The 23,888-nt window shown below is 39.5% G+C and overlaps 1 protein-coding gene across 2 annotated transcripts in view; it reads left to right on the top strand.

Moving 5' to 3' along the window:
* Positions 1 to 23,888, top strand: part of LOC308199067 (uncharacterized protein) — a 78,268-nt gene that overhangs the window by 19,242 nt on the left and 35,138 nt on the right. For both annotated transcript variants that reach the window (XM_080602544.1, XM_080602543.1), the window contains exon 4: positions 7,151 to 7,293. In XM_080602544.1, the coding sequence (XP_080458670.1) occupies positions 7,190 to 7,293 (104 nt within the window). In that variant the 5' untranslated portion in view covers positions 7,151 to 7,189. The remainder of the gene's footprint in view (positions 1 to 7,150; positions 7,294 to 23,888) is intronic.

Below are 23,888 nucleotides of genomic sequence, written 5' to 3'. Positions count from 1 at the left end.
TCTGTCATTTCCAAAACACTGTGAAGTAAACTGTTACTCTGAGTTAATTGCTCCAGACTCTACAAATTTAAAATGCTGAGCAGTGCTAATGTTTGTATAGACTGTTCCCTCCTAGTGTTTACTAGGTTTGTCTGCTGTGGAGATGAAAAAGTAGAAAACAGGAAGAAAATTAATTTTAAAAGGTGTTGGAAAGGCCAGACTATATTACGCTCAAATTGAATCAAATTATGCAGTGGTTTAAAGACAGGATTTTTGTGCTAAGAGAGACTTGGATGACTTGGATGAGGTATTGAAAATATTCTTCCTTTTTTTTTTTTTTGCTGTGGTAGTTCACTGTTTGTAGTTCCTCTGAAAGGATCCAACAGCAGGGTTGAGGAAACATGCAAGACTCTTAATAAGAACGTGACCTGTATTCTCTGGCCCCAGTGAGATTGCTTCGGTCACTGATATAAATGTGTGCTTTGCTAGAAATAGGGCAGAGATCACCGTGTGTTGAATAGTGGCTATGTTACATTAGTCTTTTTTTTTTTTTTAACATAAAATAGTTGAAAATAAACTGCTGACATCTAAGCCCAACAACTACAAGGAAAAACACAGTAATGGAGAAATTGCTAGGATGGAAGAACAACCTGAGTCACTTGAACATATGTGAGAGGTGTGTTCCAGTAAGAACATTGGCTTTCACATAGCTGTAAAGCAATTCCCTTTGCAGAGATCTAGTTGTTTGAGGAACAGAGAGATTCTCCTTCAGTTGAGATTTGTGTTTTCTTTTTTTCCCCATTATAATCATACACAAGCACAATCTTAACTGCATTCTGAATGTCTTCTAGAAAAGAAAATCACCGGTTACTAAGTTCTTCATTTTCTTCTTCCAAGAGAAGCTCAGTTTTGTTATTTTGTCAGGTTGCGTTAGAAGTGGAACAACCTTTCCCACTTGTCATGGAAATGGCAGCTGGACTCTATTTTGTTCTAACTCCCTGACCTGTTCTCTTGTAACAGCTGCAATGCAGGTCGTTTTGGGTTGCTATGGTGTTTGTCCACCCTATTTTTCCCCTTACTCCATCTGTCTTTGATATGAAAGGTCTGGAAATTCTGTCACCATAGTCTAGTTGAGTCAAATTTGTAGCCCCCCACATTGTAAGCTTTTTTTTTTAGTGTAGATTTAAAAAGAATTTTAATGGAGGTTTCTGCCAGCCTAGAAAGATGCATTTTCTCCACATCTTACAGTTGAATATGTGCATGAAGAAGAGTTGTAGAATTAAGCCCTAAGAGATCCTTAGGGTATCAGCTGTTACTAATGTATCTGGAATCTAACAAAGGGCAATTTAGAGCTTATCATTGCCTGATTTGTATGACACATTGAGTAGTCGTGTAGAACAAGTCCAACAGAAAACTGTCCTGGTAGAAAGAGCCAGTTCTTTTTACTTTACTGACAGCTGTGTTGTCCTTTGAGCAAAATTCTTCCTACACAAATATGAAAAAAAAAAATCTTAATTACTAACAGAGCTAAAAAACTGTCATAAAGAAAGGGTTTAGGCAGACTGAGAGATATAAACATTGCCCCCATTTTCATCAAAGATTAATTTTGTGATTTCCTTTAAGGATACCATGATGAACAGGAACACTGATATCAGATTAAGATTTATTCCTCATTGGCTGTAGTTCTTCAGGGTGAATGACTTGTTTCTTGAGACAGTGAACTGTCATCATCTCACTGATTTCCAGGAGCCTTCTGTCAGGTGCCCTGAGGCACCAATAGGCCTTAATGGCCCTGACCAGACTCACCTGATGCCTCCCATCACCTGCCTATTTATGATACTCTGTTTAAACTCAGCTTTGGTCTATCACTCCCTCTTTGAGTGCTATGGTAGGAGTGCTGTTCTCCAGCCTAGCTGTGTCTCTGTCTGCAGACCCTGCTGATTTGCAGCATGGCCTATGCATGTACCTCCTAGCTTGGCTGCAAGCTTGTTCTGTCACTATGGGCCTGTCTGGCAACCTCTGGACTGTGTCTGATGCTGAGATATGAACTGACTGCCTAGCTTGACTGTGGACCTACCTTGTCACCACTAAGATGCATGATGACTGGGGCTTGTGGTTGAATCTAGATGCTGTCTTCGGAGCTGCACTGCTCTCCTTGTCGGGTACTGTGGGATTGGCCCTGCTGTAACCCACCACCCTGCCCCGCTGAGTCTTTCCATCCCCCCTCAGGTTGGACTCCTACCTTTATGTCTGTAGATCTAGTGTTTCCAATTACTTACTAGTTTGTGCGCACATGAAAACAAATTTACTAGAAATAAGTTCTTTTCCAACCTTAATGATTCTATGATTTGTTATCAACATGCTGGAAGATCTGTTAATTCAGTTGGTGAAAGCATATTTGTGACTAAAAGAGTGAAAGTGGAATACGTGTAAATATTTTTAATAAGTACACTGAAGTTTACTCAGCAACTTTCTGCTAGACTTCTGGGTTATATTGAGCAGGATGGGAACTAGAAAACTAACTCCATCTGAAACAGGTTATGAGAAGATACATTCCAGGAAATGCTGAAGGTCCTGGAGGACAATGAAACAATGAAATAGCTCGTGATTTATTTTTGTAGCTTCTGTAATCTGGTGACTGTTAGCAGTCCTAGATTTGCAGCTAAGATCAGAGGGAACCTTTAACATGTTGTCATAGGGAAAATGAGAGAGTGAATAACTTGCCAGGGGCTGCCCCACGAGCCTCTTTGAGGGCTGATGGGAATGCAAAGATAAATGAGAACGACTTCAAGTGAAGCAAGCAAGCTGTCTTTGCCCATGGGTTGTATTAGACTTACTTCTGTTTTCAATAAAAGTTTAAATTTTAGGAAAGGGTCAGTATGTAGAACATGAATAAACACTGGAACAAATGCAAGCATAATTTGAGTTAAAGGCTTAGCTGAGTAGACTGACACAAAGCATCTCCATGTGTCAGGATAATTCCCCATGTGTGAGGGCTTTTCAGTGATCACTCTTTGTTATAATTGTTTGTCTTTATTTGCAGTGAGTGTTTACATGTGTTCACCATTTCTCTTATCATTTGTTAATTGGTTCAGACTTCTGTGACAGAGGACAATTTCTCTCTTAGGAGAAACTCAATCTGTGAAAAGGCTGTACAGTTGCTTTCCTGATATATTTTTACACTGGATTACACAGGCTTTTGTCAGGAGCAATGTATGTATAGTTACCTATTTCTTGAGGCGCTGTTTGGATACTGATTCTAGGTATGGTTGTAGTTAGAGCAATATATACATTCTTGAATTAAACTTCTAATTTTTCTTTAAATCCTTGTTTTGTTGGCTTAAAGAACATTCTAATTTGATAAACCAATTCAGCCAGAACTGCTCTCAATGCAATAAATTTGTCTTAACTTTCTGAAATGTTATCTATGAATGCAGTCCTATGCCTTGTCCATGCATGATGGAAAGAAGCGTGGGCTTCCATTGCTACTTTCTCTCTATTAAGTACTTGTTGTTGTTCTTAACTGGCATTCTATGGTGTTTTAGTCTCCTACTGCTCTTTGTGTATTGCATGATGTTTCTCCACCTTGTGCTATTGAAGTCACCTGCAGCTGCATTTCCACATATAAAATGGAAAAAAAATAATAAAATAGATAATCATAAAATTCAGATTCCTTTGTTATTCCTCAAGCACTAGCTTTGTCTCTATGATTGACTCACTGGTCCTGTTTTCAGCATGACTGAAACAGTGGGATGTGGGGTTGGCCAAAGCAAATCCAAGGAGATACAGAGGCTTCTGGATGTGTACTTGCAAAGGGGTAACTATCTCTGGAATTTCAAGGCAAACCCAGTGCTACACACCAGCCCTGGCCATTGCTCCACCACCACAGTAACAGGAGATTGAGACAGGTGGAGTTATCCAGCTGTGCCCTTCACCCCCCATCTGGATTCATGAAACAAGCATCAAATAGCATTGGAGGCTTTTTTTGCAAAACTACTGAAAACCAGCAGTGGTTTATAGAGTTTCAGATCATCAAGATACATTGCTGGAGATATGCAGTGGTTTGACCTTGGACTGCAGCCAAATGCCCCCCCAGATGCTCACTCACTGCCCCTCCTTAACATGACAAGGTGGACAAATTGCATGAGAAATCTTGTAGATGGAGATAAAGAGCAGGAGATCACTTACCAGCTAACATTATGGGGAAAAGATGACTCACCTTAAGGAATATTCCTTTATTGCCAGTTAAAATAGATTTGGATTTTGAGAAACAAAACAACACTCCTGTGTGGTGCAGGGGGCACAGTAGTTGTGGTCAGTCTGTAAAAGCTCCTCTCTGCCACCCCTTGTGCCTCACACTTTTTTCCCTCATCCAACAAGGGTCCTTTCCATGGGCTACCATCCTTCAGGGAGCATCATCCTACCCTTGCATGGGGTCTGCCATGGGCTTGCTGTGGATGTCTCCTCTGCTGTGGTCCTCTCTGTGGGCTGTGTGGGGGGGTTTCTGTTCCAGTGGCTGGAGCATCTGCTCCCTTCCATCTCTGACCTTGCTGGTCACAGTGCTGTTTCCTCACACTTTTTTTCTTCACTCTTCACCGTCAGTGCAGCATTTTGCCCCTTTTTTTTTTGAATACTTCCACAGAGGCACCCCTAGCTGGGTTGCTGGGCTCAGCTGTGCTCTGTGGTGGGGCCGCTGTGGAACCATCCAGGACTGGCAGTGCCCTCACAGAGGCTGCCCCTGCGGCACCCCCTGCCAGCACCTCGCTGTGGGCACCCGGCACAAGAACAGAACTTGTCCCTGTGCTGAGGTGTTTGGTGTTGGGGACTGTCACAGCCCTGACACCCGCTCCTCCTGTTGCAGCAGAACAGGCTGGCTGACTTGTGTGGATAGTGTTTGGGAGCCCCTGCTCCTCAGATGGGCTGTTGGGCCTGTTAACCAGAGAAGCCATTTCATTATTCCCAGTTGCATTGTGCCAGTCAGCCAAGCTGCAGCTTTGACTTTTCTTTTACTGCTTAACTTCCTCAATGGATCTCCTGGTCCTTTGCCCAGGAAGGCTCATGATGCTGGGATCGAGCATGGTTAGAAAGCAGTCTTATTATGAGTTGGCCCTGGTTGCTGGAGGCACAAATGTTTGTGGGCCCTGCTGTTCTGGGGGACTCTTCTCATGTAAACCATTACTTGTCTTGAGCTCTTGCTGTCCATTTGGATTGCAGAAAGAAAACGTCTGAGTATTCAAGCAGCTGCTGAGTAACACTGTGGGTTTGGGAGCTTGGGGAAATCCAGTTGTGGCCCATGACAAGAATTAGGACTCTAAGCAGATGCTGAGAGAGTGTTTTCAAAGTTACAGTAACCAAGGACACTCACTGAGCAAAACAGCTGATTTTAGTGACTTCTGGAGCTGAGGCTATGGTGTGTGTAAACATATTTAATGCTTTATGAAATTATATAATGAAAATGTCAGCAGTGTTTTATGAAAGCATCAATAATATTTATTTTTCATAAAAACATTATGAAACTATTATATAAATTGTTTTCACGCTTGGTAGATGAGCTATTTTCTGTGAGGAAGAACTTATGTAGTTATGAATTTATTGGACTTTTGACTTCAAATTTTATACTCTATTCACTTATTGTCACAATTCTATTAAATTTGCAAAGATGATGGAGATACAACCTGGTGAGTTAATGGGTGTTTTCCCATGTCATTTCATGAAATATTTCATTAAAAGCAACTTTTTTCTGTGTAAATTATTTAAATTATTAAAATCTAAATTATTAAAATTCTATTTGTTTAATGTTTCACCAGAATTGTAGAAATGGTTAATGAAATATCTAGGATGGTATGGAGTATTTGGTAGCTCTCAAAACCTCAAATCTCAAAATCTCAAATTTGGTAGCTCTCAAATCTCAAAATTTCCTTCTTTTACGTCAGGTTTGATAACTTCAGCCCCATCTTTGGAAAGTCAGACTTTTGTAGGACTTGATTCAAACACTTGCACCTCTTAACAAGAAACAGTTGCACCTTTGCACCCTCCGTTCCTGTGTGTGTATATATGTACACACACATAAATATGCTAAAGCTATTAGTATGTTTTCTGTAGTTTTGTTGACAAGAGTTGTTGCAATTTACAATCTTCAGTCTCTTGCTTGTGGCTGTTCAGGGCAGTCTGGCTATGAGATGGGTGGAAGGGTTTTAGGAGGGTCTTGTTAAATGGGCCACAAGGGCAGAAAGGATTTGGTCTCAGTTATATTAACAATGGTGATAATAGAGTAAGTACCTATTTTTGAAGGATCTATTGTTTCTTTTGTGGACAGGAAGCTGAAAAGATTTTTTTTAGATGTCCACAAACAAAACCAAACAAAGATATAGAGAAGAAATTCAATTGGCAAAATGTTTCCTGTGAGGTTCAGAAAGGCATAGCTATGTAGTCTAGAGAAAATGACAAGGCAGTTCTGCCACATAATCTTACCATCATTATAAAACACTGTTCTGTAAAATTCCATTTTTTCTTTGGTAAATATGGTAAAATACAGTTTTGCCATAAATGTTTTGAACAGAAGGGGTTAACTGTTCTCACCCTCCAGCTCCTGCCACACTGAAACCCTCAGCTGTTGTGAATTCTCAAGTGAATGCAAATCAGTACTATAGCATGTTTTCCCAGTAGAATTTCTCCAGCCTGTTAATGTACTGTTTCACCTGAAAGCCCCTTGTTAAAAAGCTGGGATGAAGTGCTGCGGCCTGTGTTCTTTACTGTGGTAGGTGCAGTGCTATGAAATGCTCCACACAATGTGCGAGGAAACTTGCAGTCTCCAGAAAATGTACCCAAAATGTTTCCCAGAGTACAGGCTGGCTTTTGTTTCTCAGGGAACTGGAGTAGCAGTTGATCTTCTCCCTTCTGTCAGTTTGAGAGTCTGTCCTCAGTGACCTATGTACCATGCATCTCAGCTGGGAGAGGTTTCTTTCTGTCTCTCTAATATTGACAAGTAGCTTCATTACTGCCAGGAGTCTATCTTGTTTTGATTTGTTTTTGGCTGTCTTGCAAGTGTCCTTCAGTTCTTTTATCTGCAGGGCCTCCTTTCTGTGACCCCTCTCAGCCACTCCATTAGCAGTAGCTTGGTATGTCCCCGTACTGATGTTTTTCTGAAAGGGTTCTATTTTTAATCCCACAGGGTAAGGAAAGCCGCATTTTGGCCTGAATCCAGCGCAATATGAAGTGCTACAGAGTTGTGATGATAACTTTGGATATGAGCAACTGGAAATGGATTTCTCTTGACTGTGTCAATGCGACTGTGGAGCAACAGCCAGCCTACAGGTACACACTGAAGTTATAGTACTTCAGATTCTACTGTGTAGTGGTAGAGGTGGTTCTAGATCATTATAGCTAGCAGTCTGCTATAATTTTATAAGCAGAGGACTTAAAATACTGTCTGAAGGGAATATTGTGGCTGATAATCTGCCTGAGTTGTGTTGAGAGGTAATTCAGTGAAATTAAATGGGGATGTATGCAAAAAATATATTCCCTTCTTTGACCTCAGTAAACTCTTTGAATCATAGCTGAGTTGGCTGTGATACTAGAAAGTGACCCTTGTTTTCATGTATTTCTAGAGACAGGCAAACGTGCCAAGTGTGTATGACAATTCTTGGAAGAGGTGTATTGTCTTTTTGATGTGGTTTGGGCATATGCTGTTGTCACTGAAATAGTCTCAAGAGGGACTGTGTTGGTGCTTGCATATGTTGTAAAGGAAGAAGGGCATGCTGCTATCTTCTGTTTTCCTTCTCAGAGTGTTATGCCCGTTTGGGTTACTTGTACAAGAAGGAAGCATTTTTTTTAAGAAAAATATCGCTTGTGAAATGTTTAAAAATCTCTTTTCTGGAGCTTTATGTAGGAGACTGACTTCTGTGTGAAGATGTTAAGAAACAACTTACAGTGCATTTAAAAAAAATGTGACAATTAGTAGTGCCTCAAGCAGTTACAGACAAGAACCAATAATAGCTTATTTGTTTATTACAGAGTTAGCGAGTAGCTGCTCTAAACAGTGGGTTGACTGTTTCCAAGGCTGTAGGAATACCATATGCCAGAGGACTTGTGCTGCTTTGACAGTGTGACTATTGACTTAGCCGTTCATTTCAACAACCGTTGTTGTCAATAAAATAACCTGGGGGGGGAGGGAAAACTTCCCTGTTTCCAGCACCCATTTCATATCACAGTGCTCATTCAGGAATTACTGCTGATGTTTCCTATAACCTGCAAACATGTTTGCTAGACAGGCTATTTCCGTGACCCCGAAGTAAAGATTTTTCTTGCGGTGCAAAGCCATAACTTTTAATTAAATGATACAAGTAACTGAAGAACATGGAAAGATATATAAGAAAATGGAAATTGTGGAACAATTTGAGAACTTTTACTGAACGTTTTCACAAATACTGAATAGGTCAAACGGAAATGGGGAGGAAATGGAAAGCAAAATGTGTCAGTACTCTGTTACTGGTGTCAAGAGGTCTCTCAATGGTTTGTCTGCTAATAGTCCTTCTCCAAATGTGCAAGTATGTCATCTGTTCAGTACAATAGCACTGGCTGCCTATTCAGAACAGCACTGAGATACAATATTTCATTTTCATTATGCTGTGAATAGGAGACAAAAGCTTTTCATTGTGAGGGTTGTTACTTAGGGAATAGAGCTGTTCAAATTATTTTATGAATATTAATAAAGAATCTATTTTTAGTTAATGCACCACTTGCCAACCATCCCAGCTCTTGCAAATCCTCTTGTAACATGTTGGCCACTACTGAATAGATTTTTAACAGCTATCTTTTAGACTGTCTAGGAGTTCTCCACCTGGCTTCTATTTTTTTTAATATTGGTAGTCATCTAAGAAGTACAGGATTGAACTCCTAAATGTGGTTACTAGTGGAAACTTCTGCTTTTCAGTGTTGTGGCTGTGTTGGTGGTGTCTTCCCTCCCCACCCTCAACATTCACCATTTTGATGAAGTATTTTAGAGGTTTATTGTTTGGTGAAAAAAGTTTCACTATTGTGTGGCTTCTGAGAAGGGCAATTTCTGGGGGTGGAGGTGGGGAAGGTTGGGTTAGAGCTATTTAATCCTGCAGTAGTTTAGTAGCTTGATATGCTAGTAGGCCAAATAGCTTTGCAAATCACATGTAGCCTGTGAGCTGTAAACTGAGAAATTCTGGTCTAGACTATATCTATGAACATCTAAGATGTGCCTAGATTCTCCCATGTAAAGGTTTCTATTGCCTTCATAGATCCAGTTTTCCAGTGCCTCACTGTTCCTGCAGGGCAGATTTTTTTGCTTTCCTAAAGTGGAATTAATAATCTTTGCAGTAAATGAAGTCACTTGTTACCAGTCTGGTATTAGGCAGTTCCAAAACTGGTTGTTAGTGATCTGGTCAGCGGGCTTTGACAGTCTGTTTCCTTTCTTCAACTGTGAGCATGTGCATTTGTGCAGGTGCAGTTGCTTCTAGCTGCTGTGGGAAAGGTTACAAAGCAGTGACTATCCTTGGCTCAGGATGCGTGCACTTGAGCAGGCTGGGACTGGTGGGGCAGCTGTCTTTCATTCCTGTGATATCATCTGATAAACTACAAGTCCGAGATGACAAGAGGTCTGAAAGTTTGAAGGTAAAGGTTTTAAAAGGCTTAGATAAGATATCTGTAGTGGAATTTCTTATCTTGAAGCTAAGGAAATTGTAGAAGAGCTGACTGGCCTAATGGTTTATTCCTTCCCCTGTGCCCTAATGGGCAGGTTATCTACACAACTGGATGTGAGAAGTAATTTGAGGGTGGCTGATACCTCCAGTATTTTGGCTTTCAGAAGGAAACCATTACATGCTATGCATATTACAGGCAGGAACACCAGGAGAGAAATACTCGATCACAATTTAAACACAGCAATCATTTGTTATACTACTGTATATTTATTCCAATGAGAAAATGACTGCATATTGAACCATACAGATCCACTAAGCGAGAAAATTATAATTTAAGAATTTTTTGAAACGGATGTCTGCTTTCTTAATTACAGAGATGCTAGCTGAAGTTAAACCTGTTTTACCAGACAATTGTTCTCCTACTGTGGTACTTTAACTAGCTGAGTTTCCTTGGTAATGTGGCAGATATTTCATCATTAACAGTTGCAGGATATGGGGGCCCACATATTTCTCATTCAAGAATTTAATCTATGTATTCCTTAAAATTCTTGCATGCATTCTTCAGTTTTGATTGTAGTTCAGTTCTTGCCACCTCTCAAGTCGAAGCCTCAGAAAGGTAGGTTAGAGCTGTCAGTGGGGTAGATGTTTTCAGTGAAATCTGAAGTAGATTGTAAAAGTGATTATTACAGACTGTGGCAGCTTTCTGAAGGGCTAAGAGTCCTTTGCTTACACCTATGTCCCAAAAAGCAAAACAATAACGATCAGTTATATTTGCAGAAACTCTGCTGTGAGTTCCAAAGCATGCTGCACTGAGTAGTAGTAATATATTATGCAAAAGTAACTATACAAACCTGGGATGATTTTGGTCATCCAAAATGATGCTATATGCATGTATTTAGGCAGCTGAATTTTCTTTTCAATGCTGATGAAGTCAGGAAAGCTTCCTAGAAGGTGGTAGAATTATTGTGTTGGTCCTGTAAATAAATTAGGAGCTGTAGTTGGTAGGCACATAGGGTAGTAAATGTTTCCTATGGTATCTGAATTCTTCAAAGTTGTGACTTCTTTAGGAAAAAGATTCTTATCTCTCTTACCTCTTAATGAAGGTTATGGTTTTGTCCTGCTTTCCTAAGAATTTCTGGAAACTTTGCTTGTCATAGAATGTTTTATTTAGTACAGGTATTCAAATAAATAGTTGACATGAGCAATCTCTAAAATAGAGTTTATGCTATTTCAGAAGGAAGGATTTTAGAAACAAAGCCTGTGGATGCAGTCTGCAGGTCTGTTCAGTAAAAGTGCGTATTTCCATCACTTGCCACTGCTGTGGAAGTGGGCAGTTTAGCAGAACTGGTAAGCATCCTAGTAATGGGGCAATGCTCAGTTGTACAATGTTGTTAGGATTTTGATGCTGTAGCAGGTAACTAACACTTTAGGCAATAGTTTGGAAGTAGAATGGGACAGGATTCTTCCTCAATTATAAATGCTTGCTACATTTTAAATAGGTCTAAATGCCAACTGCACACTGAGAATGCTGTATTTAGTCACCTAGCTGCATTCTGAGTTCTCATTTTTCTTGTGTAAGTAGCAAAGAGGAGTTTACAGGCTTAGCTGTTCAGAGTACAGGTTATTCCTACTTGCCTCGTGGGGTTGGCAAAAACTTTTTATGAAGCAGATCTGACTTTGTAGCTTCTATTATTTATTTTACTTTTTAAAAAGTATTAGAGCAATTGAGAAAAGTGTTTCTGCCTGTGGATGGATCCAAAATCCTCTGGAAGAGGTTCTTAATCACTCTCTATCTCTAGGGTGTTGTAGATGAATTTCTGTAGAAGCTAGTAGGAAATAAGCATACAGATTTGTATAGAAATGTAACCAAATTTTACAGAACTTGCCTACTTGTGTCCAAGTTATGTTTAGATCTTCAGCCAGAGAAGTTCTGTACTTGTGTTGAGTTCAGTAAAACTATATAGATTTCTACCAAGAAAGAATTAAATTTTAGCAGCCTAATCTTTTCAGTACTACTTTTTATTTTATTTTATTTTATTTATTTTTATTAAGAAAATCCCTACTAGATATTGGTTCTTGTGATTACTCAGCAGCGTGATTTTTTTCTTACATTGGAGCTTTGTCTCTTGACTTGCTTGTCAGAAACTTCAGAATTGTTCCCAAGATGCTGCCTTCCTAGATTTGTGATAGATGCAATCCTTCCAAAAGAGAAAAAAGAACAAGCTTTGCTTCTGAGCATTTCCTTCTGCGTCTCCAGCAGCCTGCTAGGTCAGTGACATCTCTTGTCCCCAGGGGACTGTACCTTACTGCCTTGCTCATCAGTGCAAATCAGAGCTGTACCTGTGCTGAACATTGTGGGGCAGCAAGTCATATGCTCCCAGATTGTTTTAACACCACGAGCCTTCAGTTTAACAGGTAGGAGACATCCCTTCTGGCAGCTGCTGATATGACAAATATAATTCATTATGTATGTATTCATTTAACTTAGAGCTGCCATACACCAGGATTTTCATGGATGCGCTTGCTTTTTCTCCCTTGGTAGGTTTTAAAGATGTCATGGCTTTGCTTAGAGTTTCTAGGTGTCTGGGGTCCTACCTTTGGATGCTTCCAGCATATACATGGTGTTAATGTTGGGATTTTCAGTCCAGCAGCAGTTCTCAAGCACAGCTGAACTCAATATGCTGTGCTTGATAGCAATGTGCAGGAGGCCAGATGCATCACTTAGGTGCCAGGTTTCCTATCAGCACATCTTATGTCTGAGATGTTCAAGACAGAAAGCCTGTCAAATATTTGGGAGCAGGACTTTCCTGCAGGTAGAAAAAGCAGAGAAATTGTGACCGTGATTTGAGCAGCTCTCCATAAATCATTGCCAGTTTGGAAACCTCTGACATATTCTTGTAGTTTCAGGTATGTGAGTTTGTAACCCAAAGAATTATCTTCTCTTGGCCTATAGCAATTCCAAATCCATTTTGTTAGAAATGCTTTAACGCTGCATATTTTTCAGCATTTTTTGTGATGTTTTTCCCAATTATATGCAATGTAGATTAGTTTTAATTGTATACTAAATATGTATACTAAAAATGCAAGTGATGTTTTTCAAGTTAGCAACCCAGAAAAGAAAGGGTAGGAAGGCTGGCTTTTTAGTCACTTCGTGAGTGGGTTTTGGTGTCTGATCAAATGTAGGTGTGTGTGTGACTAAGTTTCTTAAGTACTGTCCTAGAAATATGTCTTAACTTGATATCCTTTGTGTTTTGAATAACTGAAACATCTGTTAAAGGGGCATAGTAGCCCTTTGCTACAGCATTTTATTATAGAAATGGATCTCTTTCAGGAAGATATTAATGGGACTGTCTCTGGAATCAAAGTACTTTATTTTCTTGATTTAGATTCTCTTTCTTATAGAGTCTGGTCTCTACTTTTCCATCACACACACGTCTTTAAGCTGTTAATTACACTGACCTTTTGCTGGTCAGATGGCTAAATGGATTGCAGCAGTCACAACCCCTTCTGTATTGCTGTGTTTCATTATGTGGTTTTGTTATGTTCATAAAGACATTAGATTTATGGTGCTTTTCTCAAAGCAGCCCACATTGTCATTTTAAGAGCACTGTTACCATTCTCATTAAAATATTATTAAGCCTTGAAGTGCTACTGACCTCATCAGAAAAGCCTATCTGCATATCAGTCACTCCTTCCTTTCTAGTACACTTACAGCTGGTTTTGCCCCTGAGTGAATAGTTATTTTCATGACCGGGAAAATGGCTCTCCTTGTGACTAAGGGTAGCAAACGATTATCAGCCCTTGTGTGTAAGCTGAAGTTCGTGAGTACCTCATGTTTCTGTTTCATATTCTCCTAAATTAATATTGTCATTGATAGCTCCCACTGCTTCAAAGGATTGGTCACCTTAATCTGCTTTAAATATTTGTTTACTGTGTAGTAGCCTACCGATTGCTTTTCTTTCTACTGATATTGTTTTGTTCAGGGCATGAGTTTATTTAAAACATTTCAGAATTTTAGGACACTTCTCAAAGGGTTTCCTTGGCTGCAAACTCTGCTGAGAGGTGTGTCCTATGGACTTAAAGGGTTTTGAAGGCTAGGCTCACAGCTGGTTACTGTGAGTGCAGGTGACAGTGGAACAGCTCAAACCTTTCCTTTCTGCCATGAAGTTGTTCCTTTTGTAATGAAATTGATTGGGAGACAATGAAGTTTAATTTGAAAGTAATCTTAAAGTGGAAACATCAGTATCTTTGGAATGGTTTTCTGAAATCACTTGTTTTGGAATAATAAAGATGTACCTTTACTACAGATGCCAGGTTCTCAGTTCAGTTTGCACTCTGTTGTAGCAGACTGAGGTTTTGACTACTTTTTGTAGAGTTAGATGTGCGTTTAGCCTCAAGCATCGTTTCTGCCCTAGGCAGGGAAGCTTTCTTGAATTGTGGCTTCAGGTCAATGGGATTCAAAAACAATGCAGAAGGTGTGAAATGCTGCAGGCTGTGGTGAAGTGACTGCTACAGCTCTGCTGGGGTTCTCTGGGGCCAGAAGGCTGAAGGGGAACCTGACCTCAGTTGTAGCATGCAGAGCAGGACTGTACCAAGTGGTCAGCAACGTAAGATTTCCATGCACCACCATCTACACAGTGCCTGAGCTCTGGTGTTATTTGCAGGCATATCGAGGTCCTCCTGTAGGTGGTAAGCTGACTGAGGAAGGCCAGCACATCTGGGGCACAGGCACTCCATTTGCTAAAAATGTGTAGCACCGGTGGTCACGTAGTAATTGCAGTACATCATGTATCTCCCTGTGAGAGCCTGGTGCGGATCAAAGAACTCAGTGTCCATCTGCTTGTTGTGATTTAGGCTCCAGAGTCAAGACGTTTGCACCTGGAAGAGGCCAGTTTTTGCTGGCCTTGTTATTCCTGGTACACTCTGTTCTTCCTTGGCATTATCCTTCTCTCTTTTTAGATAGCACTATGAACATATGTCTGAAAGAATTAGACATATATATGTGCAAATGAACTCCTTTCAGCACTTAATTTCTTGATAGTAAATTATTAATTTCTGTAGCCAGCACAGTTTACAGGATGTTTAATTTCCATAGTCAACACAGTTTGCAGGATGTGAGATACTTTTTGTTGCAGTGCTCTGCTGGTGCTCTGCTGACAAAGTGCATAAATCTGGCATAATCCCTTGATCTCAACAATATCACTGCTTGGGGTGATATAGATAACAGTGCATCCTGGACTTACTGAGATGTTTCCAAGGTTGTCTAATCCAAGGTCATCTAGTGCCCTTTTATCTTCTTTTCCCTTTCATAGTTGAAATATACATAAACCTGTACTGGGCTTGTGTCCTGCTGTGCTTTTCTATATACAAATACATTTATATATATATATATATATTTTTTGACAAGCAACAGTCTCTCATATTTAAAAGGATGTTCTTTGAATTTGATTGTGCGGTTTGTTGAAGTCCAAGGCTAAGAGAATGCAATTACGGAATCAGATTATACAAGCCTTGCTCAACACTGGTTGAAGATGATGTGACGTAAGCAGTGATATAGTAAATGATGGGTTTTGTAAGATCTGTTTACAACGTTGAACAGAAATCTGCCTTTTACAATAAACTGGTACCTTTTTCAGAAATGCCACTCTTGCCTGCTGTCAAGTTAAACTAGAGTTTAAAAGAAGGCTTTGGATTTGTTCCCAATTTCCTGTCTAGTTTCTTTTAATAGAGGAGAAATCAACAACACAGGTTATAACAATCTTTGTAGGAATTATTTACTATGAACATGTATGTATTTCACTGGGAGTTGAGGAAAATCTAAGACAGAAGAGTTCTGACTGTCCTCTTTGAGGAAAAAAAAAAAAAAGAAAAAGGAAGAAAAATGAAGCTCCTGTGGAGATAATTGAAGCTGAACCATTTCTTATGCTCTTGAGAAGAGCTGCAGAAAGCAAATTGTATGAAAAGAACAAAGGGGGAAATGTCATGTGTCAGCCCTCCCCATTCTCTTCTTGGCTGCATGCCCAGTCTCTAAACTCCTATTAAGCTTTGCCATAGCAACAATACCAGTGAAGCATTTTCCAGTCCGGAGCATACCTCTTGCTGCAGATTTAGGGAGGAGAGATCTTGAAACTGTTTGTCTGCAACCTTATACTTTATTAATCATGAGCCTGTGAATAAGTGGGTGCCCAGGAAGGTTAAAAAACAAATGAACAAAAAAACCCAACCCCCCAAAAATACAAAAAAAGTAAACCAAAATGCAACCAAAAAACACTTGCTTTCAAAAAGGAAGTAAACTGAACTCTGCAATAAAATTGCTTTACACTTTCATGGAAAAACTGAGGATGTGCTGTGCTCAGAAGGGCATTGAAAAAATGGTAAGCTGTGGGGTAGCTGATGTTCCCCGCTGAGAAGGACTGCAACAAAGCATCCTGGAGGATCACAAGGATGTTGCACGTTCAGTAAGAATACAGCCAGTACCAAAGGACTAAAAGCTATTTAGCCATACGTAGGTTTTTTATGGACATGACAGTGTGTAATCTCAAACCTGGCTTCTTGCTTTGAACCAGTCTAAAATGTGGTAAGTCAAGCTTTGAAGAGGTGAGGACGTAGGTCACTACCTGCAAATGAACTCATGCTGAGGCCATGATCCTGCAGTAGTACTCATCTTTGCTGGCATGACAATTGAGAAAGCATTAGAAAGCAATGATTTTGGCATCAGAGGTGCTGGAATTTTGTACATGTAAGTATACATATGCACAGGATTCTTTCAAGTTTTCAGTGTACTCCATTAAAATAGATGCACACATAGCTATGGTTATATATCTGGCAGAAACTGCTCTGCCCTCCATAATGTCTACTTCTATGTTTTGTAGTTTGGGGGAAAATGCTACATCATGGTTTAGTCTTGATGCCTTTCCCTTATGCTCTGCTAATGCTTGGTGGTCAAAAACTGGGACCTGCAAGGGTTGTGTTTGTCAAAAGGAAAACTAATGGTAGGAATCAGTTTTTGGTGCACCTGTCTTTACAAAGGACATATTTAGAGTCATAGAATCCTAGAACCATAGAATGGTTTGGGTTGGGAGGGACCTTAGAGATCATCCAGTTCCGATCCTCTGCTATTTACAGGGACACCTCCCACCAGACCAGGTCGCTCATGGCCCCATCCAACCCGGCCTTGAACACCTCCAGGGATGGAGTATCCACAGCTTCTCTGGGCAAGCTGTTCCAGTGCCTCATCACCCTCGCAGTAAAGAATTTCTTTCAAATATCTAATCTAAATCTACCTTCTTCCTTGGTCAAGGGAGGTGGTGGGGAGCTGCTTGCTAGTACTACTGCTGTTGTCAGAGAAGACATGCAGACTACTGCATTACTCAGTTCCATCTCATTTATGCAGTCTCATTTATTTTTAAGAGCATTGATGTTACCTCTTTAGTATGTCTCTCTTCTTCCAGGTCCACCTAATGACAGAAGCGTAGGTTGCTCAACACTGATCAATACCTCAAGACCTGTGCAAATCATTTGTAGAGATCTCTCCATATTCTTTTAAAGTGATTTTTCTTCACTGTTAAGACTCAGCAGAGTGGAACAGGGGCTTGTGTTGTTTCAGATAAATTTAAAAGGGCATATTCATGTTTATCCAAAGGGTCATTGAGCATGCCCTGCTCTGTTTGTTACCCACAAATCAATTGTACGAATTGCCAGAGATCACTGATACCCAGGAGTGCAATATTGTCTTGAGTAGAGTTGATTCCTTAGCATACCAAAACTGTATTTCCACAGAGAATTTAAATTAATTGCCTTGTGCAGATGGCCATCAGCAGATCTAGAATTGTACTTCGACAGCAGTTGATTTCAGTGGCAGTTCCAGTGTATTTAGTCCTTCTTTCTGTCTTTGTCCCCTGGGTCAATATAATTATTCAAGGAAATCTTTATTGAATTGGTAGGAAACTACATGAGGTCAAAAAGTACCCTTATTTCTCAAGAGCCATCTTGTATGGTTTGCAATAAAATCTCAGGAACAGTTGTACTTACATAAAGCAGAACTAGGATGAAAATAAGGGATAAAATGTAAGAAAATGTTTATGATGGTGCTACCACTGGAAGAAGAATACTCAAATTGTTCTTCACCATCTGAGGTGTAATATGAATGCGTCCTCTTTTGACGGATAGTGGAGGAGGGAGGACAAGCTATGGACAGAAAAAATGCGGGGTGGATATATTCATTATTTGCAGTGGAATGTGAATATGTAGTTTGAGCATGTACATATTGATATAAAATAGTAATTTGATATTAAATTTGGAATACACGTCCTTGGTAAGAGGAAATTGATTTTCAGCCTTTCAATACACATTTAGAATTTCTCTTTTGATACTCGTGGTTTAGAAATTACCATCCTACACATTTAGCACATATAAAGCAGAACATATCTAAGTACAGATGCGTCGTTGCTACACTTGCATAGTGTTATTTCATTGACTGTTCAGTCATTTAAATTGTTGGCAATCAAGATTTCATGCTGAGAAGTATATTGATTCTAGCTTGCTAATGCCAAGAGCAAGCTGTTTGTACTTTGTATTTTAGGGAAAGAGAGCACCTCTCCCACAGATCTTCTGTGTCTAGTTAGGTTGCTGAAGAGACCAGCTGTCTGTTTGAGTAGCATTACTCCAGAAGGCTGCCTCTGGATAGAGGCAGGGCATTGAGAAAGGGTCACAGAGCACTCATCCAACTTGGTGGAGAACTAGAACAGAGGATTTATTTTGAGTGATCTCAGCATTGTGGTATGCCCGAGGCACTACGTAAGTACTGCACAGGCTGTGATGACTGCTTTCACTCGCTTCCCTTTAGATTAAGGAAGGTTCTTGTCTCATGAGTCAGAGCCATTGTATGGCTGCTTGCTGGCAGCAGTAAGGTCTAAGCATGAAGTTTATGCTATATTATACACTAAGCATCCTGTCTGTATCAAACCAAAATCTTTTGGAAACCCAAGATATAGGTAATGCCAGCAGTGAAATAGTAGATGTGCCAGGGGCTTAAAGCTTTTTACTGGATTGTGTGGAGATTACATGCAGTGCCTGACCTCTCTCATAACAGTTTAAAAGGTGATCTAGATAGACAGTGGTTCTGACCTTTCCACGTAACAAGTGGTAGCAGCTCCAAATCAGAGCTGAAACATCTTCAAACTTGTAGAACTTGCAGTAGCATTAAAAAAAACAAACGAAAAAACACTTCAGACATGTATGTGTGCTTAAAAAAGGTGTAGTACTACAGGAAATCATTCAGGAAAACGTTTCACCGCATGTTTAAAACTCTTTTCTTCTGACACTTGGTTTCATTTCTCATTTTGTTAGTTTTATTGCAAATCTGAGTTAATTCCTGCCAGAAGAAAACAGAGAAAACAGATACGTATTCATGTTAGCAAAGCATAACATAATTGGTGTGGCCATAACAGAATGAGATGGTACCAAAGCCAGTAAACCTGGACTGATGGAAGAGCTTAGCTTGGGTGCAGCAGAGTAGTATAAGGCATTGTGATGTTTCACTGCACAGCATGCATGTCCCAGCTAGTACTTCTGCTAGTTTAGATTTCTTTGCATTGTCCTTCATTTGTGATTCAGACATGTTCAGAATAACACAAGTCTGAGATGTTATTTTCAGGTGTGCATATTTCAGTCTGATGCAGATAGTTCTGGCAAGGGGCACTTTAAAACTTCATTTTGGTGCTGTTCCCTGCTTGGAGGGGGGAACATTATTCATCATTTTTACATGTAAAGGTTTATATTTTAGAATTAGAGGAGAAAGATGAACAATTTAGTTTTTATATTTACTCCAGGACACGTAACTATCCCAGTATCCTCCATATGAATGAATATATACAGAACGCCAAATGGTGAGTGCAAGCATTTTTAGATTAGATCATTCCACTTCAGAGATTTTTTTTAAACTTCTAGTCTTTCAGGAAAAAGTGTTTTTAGTGTTGAAGTCAGAAGTTAGCCAATTAGGTCCATGCCAAAGCATCTAATTAAGCAGTTTATTTTTCAAAACCAACTGAGGCCAATAAGAGCAGATGGTTCTCAGCACTTTAGAAATTCAGGCTGGTTATTTCAAGTCAGTGCAGATGGAGTTGCCTAGCTTTACAACCTACACTTGAAAATATTTATCTTGGCTATTAATATAAACACTTTTTTTTTTTTAATCTAGTCTACTGTGTATTTATGAGATAAGGCCACAGTTTGAGTATGGCCCATGAAACCTCTAGTATATCCATCTGTATGTAGAGAATCGGTAACCTCCATGCTGTGTCTTTATGGTGCTGGTTCCTCCAAGTTGGGTGTGTGGCTCAGGCAGCATTTGGAAGTGACAACCTTCAGTTGCTCTGACAGTCTATGGAGCCAGTTTCTGCAATTGCACAAAGCCAGCTATAATATGTTTTAAACTGCTCCAGGAGTTTGTGTGTGGAGCCAGTTCCAGGTCTATGAACTGCAGAAGTGCTATAGATACATAAGCCAAAGAAAAGCAGCAGCAAAGTCCTTAGCTCTAGAATCTATACTCATTTTTCCTTACCATATCAGTAAATTAATTTACTCTTTTTGATAGCTCTACTTCTATTAGACACAGCCTTCCTGTGCAAGCAAAACACTCCTGATGGTGTGCAAACAGGTTGCATAGCAGCTTATTTGGTGAGTATGCCCCTGATGAGTGCTCAGGTGGGGCCACTTAGGGCAAAGCACTGGTGAGTGCAATGGAGCAGGAGCAGGGTGTTCGCTGAGACTCTTGTCTGAAGCTGGAGTTTCAGAACAGCAGGAGGCTGAGAAAAGAATTAAGATACAGGTTTCAGTGATGAGGGAAAGATGAAGGAAATAGTGTTGGGACCCGTGAAGAGGGAGGTCATGAAACTGCCAAATGTTTAAAACTTGAGGTCTGACTGACTTGTTCATAGGAACATAAGTTTACAATCAGTTTCAAGGCACTGTAGAAAAATGAGCAAGGCTGGAAATTGGCTCCTAACTTGATAGCATTGCTTTGTATAACCAGATTCTACTCATTAAATCCTTTTTAATTCTACGTCTACAAATTGTATTGATGTTTGTATACTGTAGGCATTCTGAGTGCATGGTGATATGAAATCTGTGTACCACTAACTTATATCACAACAAATGCAAGTGCTGAAAGACTGTTTTTAAGGCTGTTTGGAAATGATTGAAGTGCTTTTGTAGATCTTCATGTTACTGTTGATCTTTGTGGTTGTCTTAAGATATGCCAACGCATTGCTAGAAAAGTGCCAAATTAAAAATAATGTTGCAAGCATGAATTTGTTAAAGACCTAACATATGATACTAACATCTATGCTAACGTGCTGACTCATCCCATAACAAACTTTTATACAGAATGCTTTAAAATATCCCTATAGTGAAGAAGATATAACAGAATTCTAGTCTAAAATATCAATAATTTATATCATTTGTCACCAGTATTCATCTGTGTCATTTCTGACAATAATGTAGTTGTTACTCAGAACTGTTTCTTTTAGTGCAGCTTTTAGAGATGCAGTTAGGGACTGCAAATTGTAGTTATTTCACTCTGGTGTGTTCCTTGGTTTTATAAGTGATGTTTTTTCTCCAAATACATTGATAAAGCATTGAGAGTCACAGTGTATCAGCTCTATTATTTAGATAATTTTGTCTGCCAGAGAAGAAAAAATTTCATCAGATGCTGTGGATAATATGCTATCATTCTACCCTTGGTGCTGATGCATTTCCTGATTACAGCTAACATCACTTCTGTGATGACCCCTGTTTTGGCCTGGAGGATTGCTCCCTATCTCTGTATTGCTGCAGTCATTTTATTTATGTATACACTGAGCCCAGTCATTCAGGTGTGCTGATGCAAGGTAGAGTAGGGTACAAAAAATATCATCTTGTATGGCTGCTGATGAAACAAGTTCTGTCTTGAACTTGAAATAACATTTTAATACTAAGCAAGAAGAAAATGAATTTTTAGCATGGCATATTTCAATGTAGGATATCCTGAAGGCAGAAGATCATGTGTTTTGAATGTTTCCTTGATATCTTCGTAATATCTTAATAGTCAAATTCCACCATTTAGATCACACATAAGGGATAATAAACTTGCCATTTCCCTTCAAGGATAACAGGATTAGCATCTATATACAGAAACATAATAAGCAGAATATTAGACTGTAAAAATCTTATTCTAGAATACTTTGGCTGGATTCATCAGATATCAAGTGAGACAACTTCAAGTTTTATTGATTTATATATATCAATATATATTTATATTGATATATAATATATTTATACTGATATAATATATCAATTTATATATATTATATAATATATATATATAATGGAACTAGTGCTGGTATTTGATTACTTCTCATTCTTTTTTCTTCAACAAATGAGAAAATTGTGATTAAAAGCCTCCCAGCATTTACCATATTCCCTGCAGTATTTGTAACAGCATTAATAGAAATCTATAGCAAATTGCCTGGAGGGCATACTAAGTGCCAGGACTGGCTACAGAGGCAGATCACCCCATAAATGCTCGTCATCGCCGCATTTTAATAAGCTGTCTGGTTTGCACACTGGTAGCCTAACGGTGAATTGTAGTTGTTCATTGCTTGTCAGTAAAGAAAGCCCCTTGCTTCTAATCATTCTCTATTATATCCTTAAATAGACTACATTCTTTTTGCTTTCTTAACTGTTTTCTGCCTTTTGAATAATAAAAAGATGGCTACTTGGCTGGTGATGTCAGGAGGAGTACTTCAGTCTGCTTATGCAAGGGATGAGGACAGCTAGGGAGTGAATTGGGAAACAAATCACTGATATGCTTGCTAATTTATTCTGATAAATAACCTCAGTTGTATTATGCTTTGCAGCTTGCAGGAAAATGTTAACTTCCTCCTACTTCCATTTCTTCTTTTCACCCAAAGAAATAAGACAAAATCAGCTTCCTAGCTGGCACTTCTCAAGTGTTTGCTGTTCCTGCCATGACCTAGTCAGGATGGATCTCTGGTATTACTGTGAGTGGCACACGTTATTTGGGCCATGATGATGTATTTTGCGTAGAGTTTTGGGCTCTTACTCTGTAGCTGCATTCTGTCACTTCATACACGCTGCACATTCCATCAAGCTAATAAAGCAGCTGTTTGCTATGCATGACCTGCTCTGGAACGCGGCTGACTGATAACTGCAGCGTTTTAAATCTAACACTATATCATTAGACCTGCTGCCAGGCCCTTGGTTATATGTCAGAAATATTTCTTGCCACTGAAACTTTAGAGGGATGGAAAGTAATTTTATAGGGTCATTGCAAACTTGCATGATGTAAAGTGCAGGGATCCATCACAGCTAAGGCATTAACTGCCAGGCTTCTGGGTGTGGAGATGTATTGACACCAAAACCCCCAAGAAAATGTATCCCCCATGGCACTGTTATTCTGTATTGGGTATGAAATCAGTTCAGCCTTGTGCTACCTCTGCTGGGATCCCTGGAGTCTGGGTACCCTTAAATACAGGAGAAAGGGAATGTCTTTGGGGAAACTTTTTTTTTTTCCTCTTGTCTGAAGTAGCCAGTCTGTCGATATTCAGAGTACATCCCTTTAGAAGGGCTTGCCTGGTAGCGGTAGTTTGTTGCTGGTGTACCAAAGAAGAAAAAGCTGAAGAAAAACTGTTCCATTGTGAAAAATGCATCAAATACATGTTTAACTCCTGTTGTATAAGCTGTTTCCTTTCTGGTATATGCAACTATTCTAAGAATTATCTTAATCCATTCCTTGGGAAAATGGAGCTAGTAACTTGGACTTCACTCGGGTGATTGAGTTTTGGGGTGTGATAATCTTTTGGGCATGTGATTGCCTGGGCAGGCATTTTGAGGGCCACTTAATGTCTGTTTAGTACTTTTTTCATGTACATTATCTCAGCTTATGTGGATAATCAGTAAAATAAAAAGGATAGATTGAATAAAGTGTAAAAAGCTTATATTGGTGCTCAGTGATTAGTGGTGAGAGATTGAGTAGATCTTTAGTTGTGTGTAACCGAAGAAAAGGACTGGAGTCTGTGTCACTTGGCACACAAAATGCTAGGCACAGCGGTGAGTTACCACGACTCACCGCTTGTTTTATGGTCACTGCGCTGCTTTCCTAGTAGTCCTACCTCAGCCTAAACAGGCCTCATCTCCACTCACACAGGAGAATTTTTTTATTTTTTTTTTAAGGCCAAGCAA

The sequence above is a fragment of the Anser brachyrhynchus genome, assembly GCF_964034855.1.
Source record: "Anser brachyrhynchus genome assembly, chromosome: 8".
NCBI classification, from domain to species: domain Eukaryota; kingdom Metazoa; phylum Chordata; class Aves; order Anseriformes; family Anatidae; genus Anser; species Anser brachyrhynchus.
This window is presented reverse-complemented; position numbering and strand designations above follow the sequence as displayed.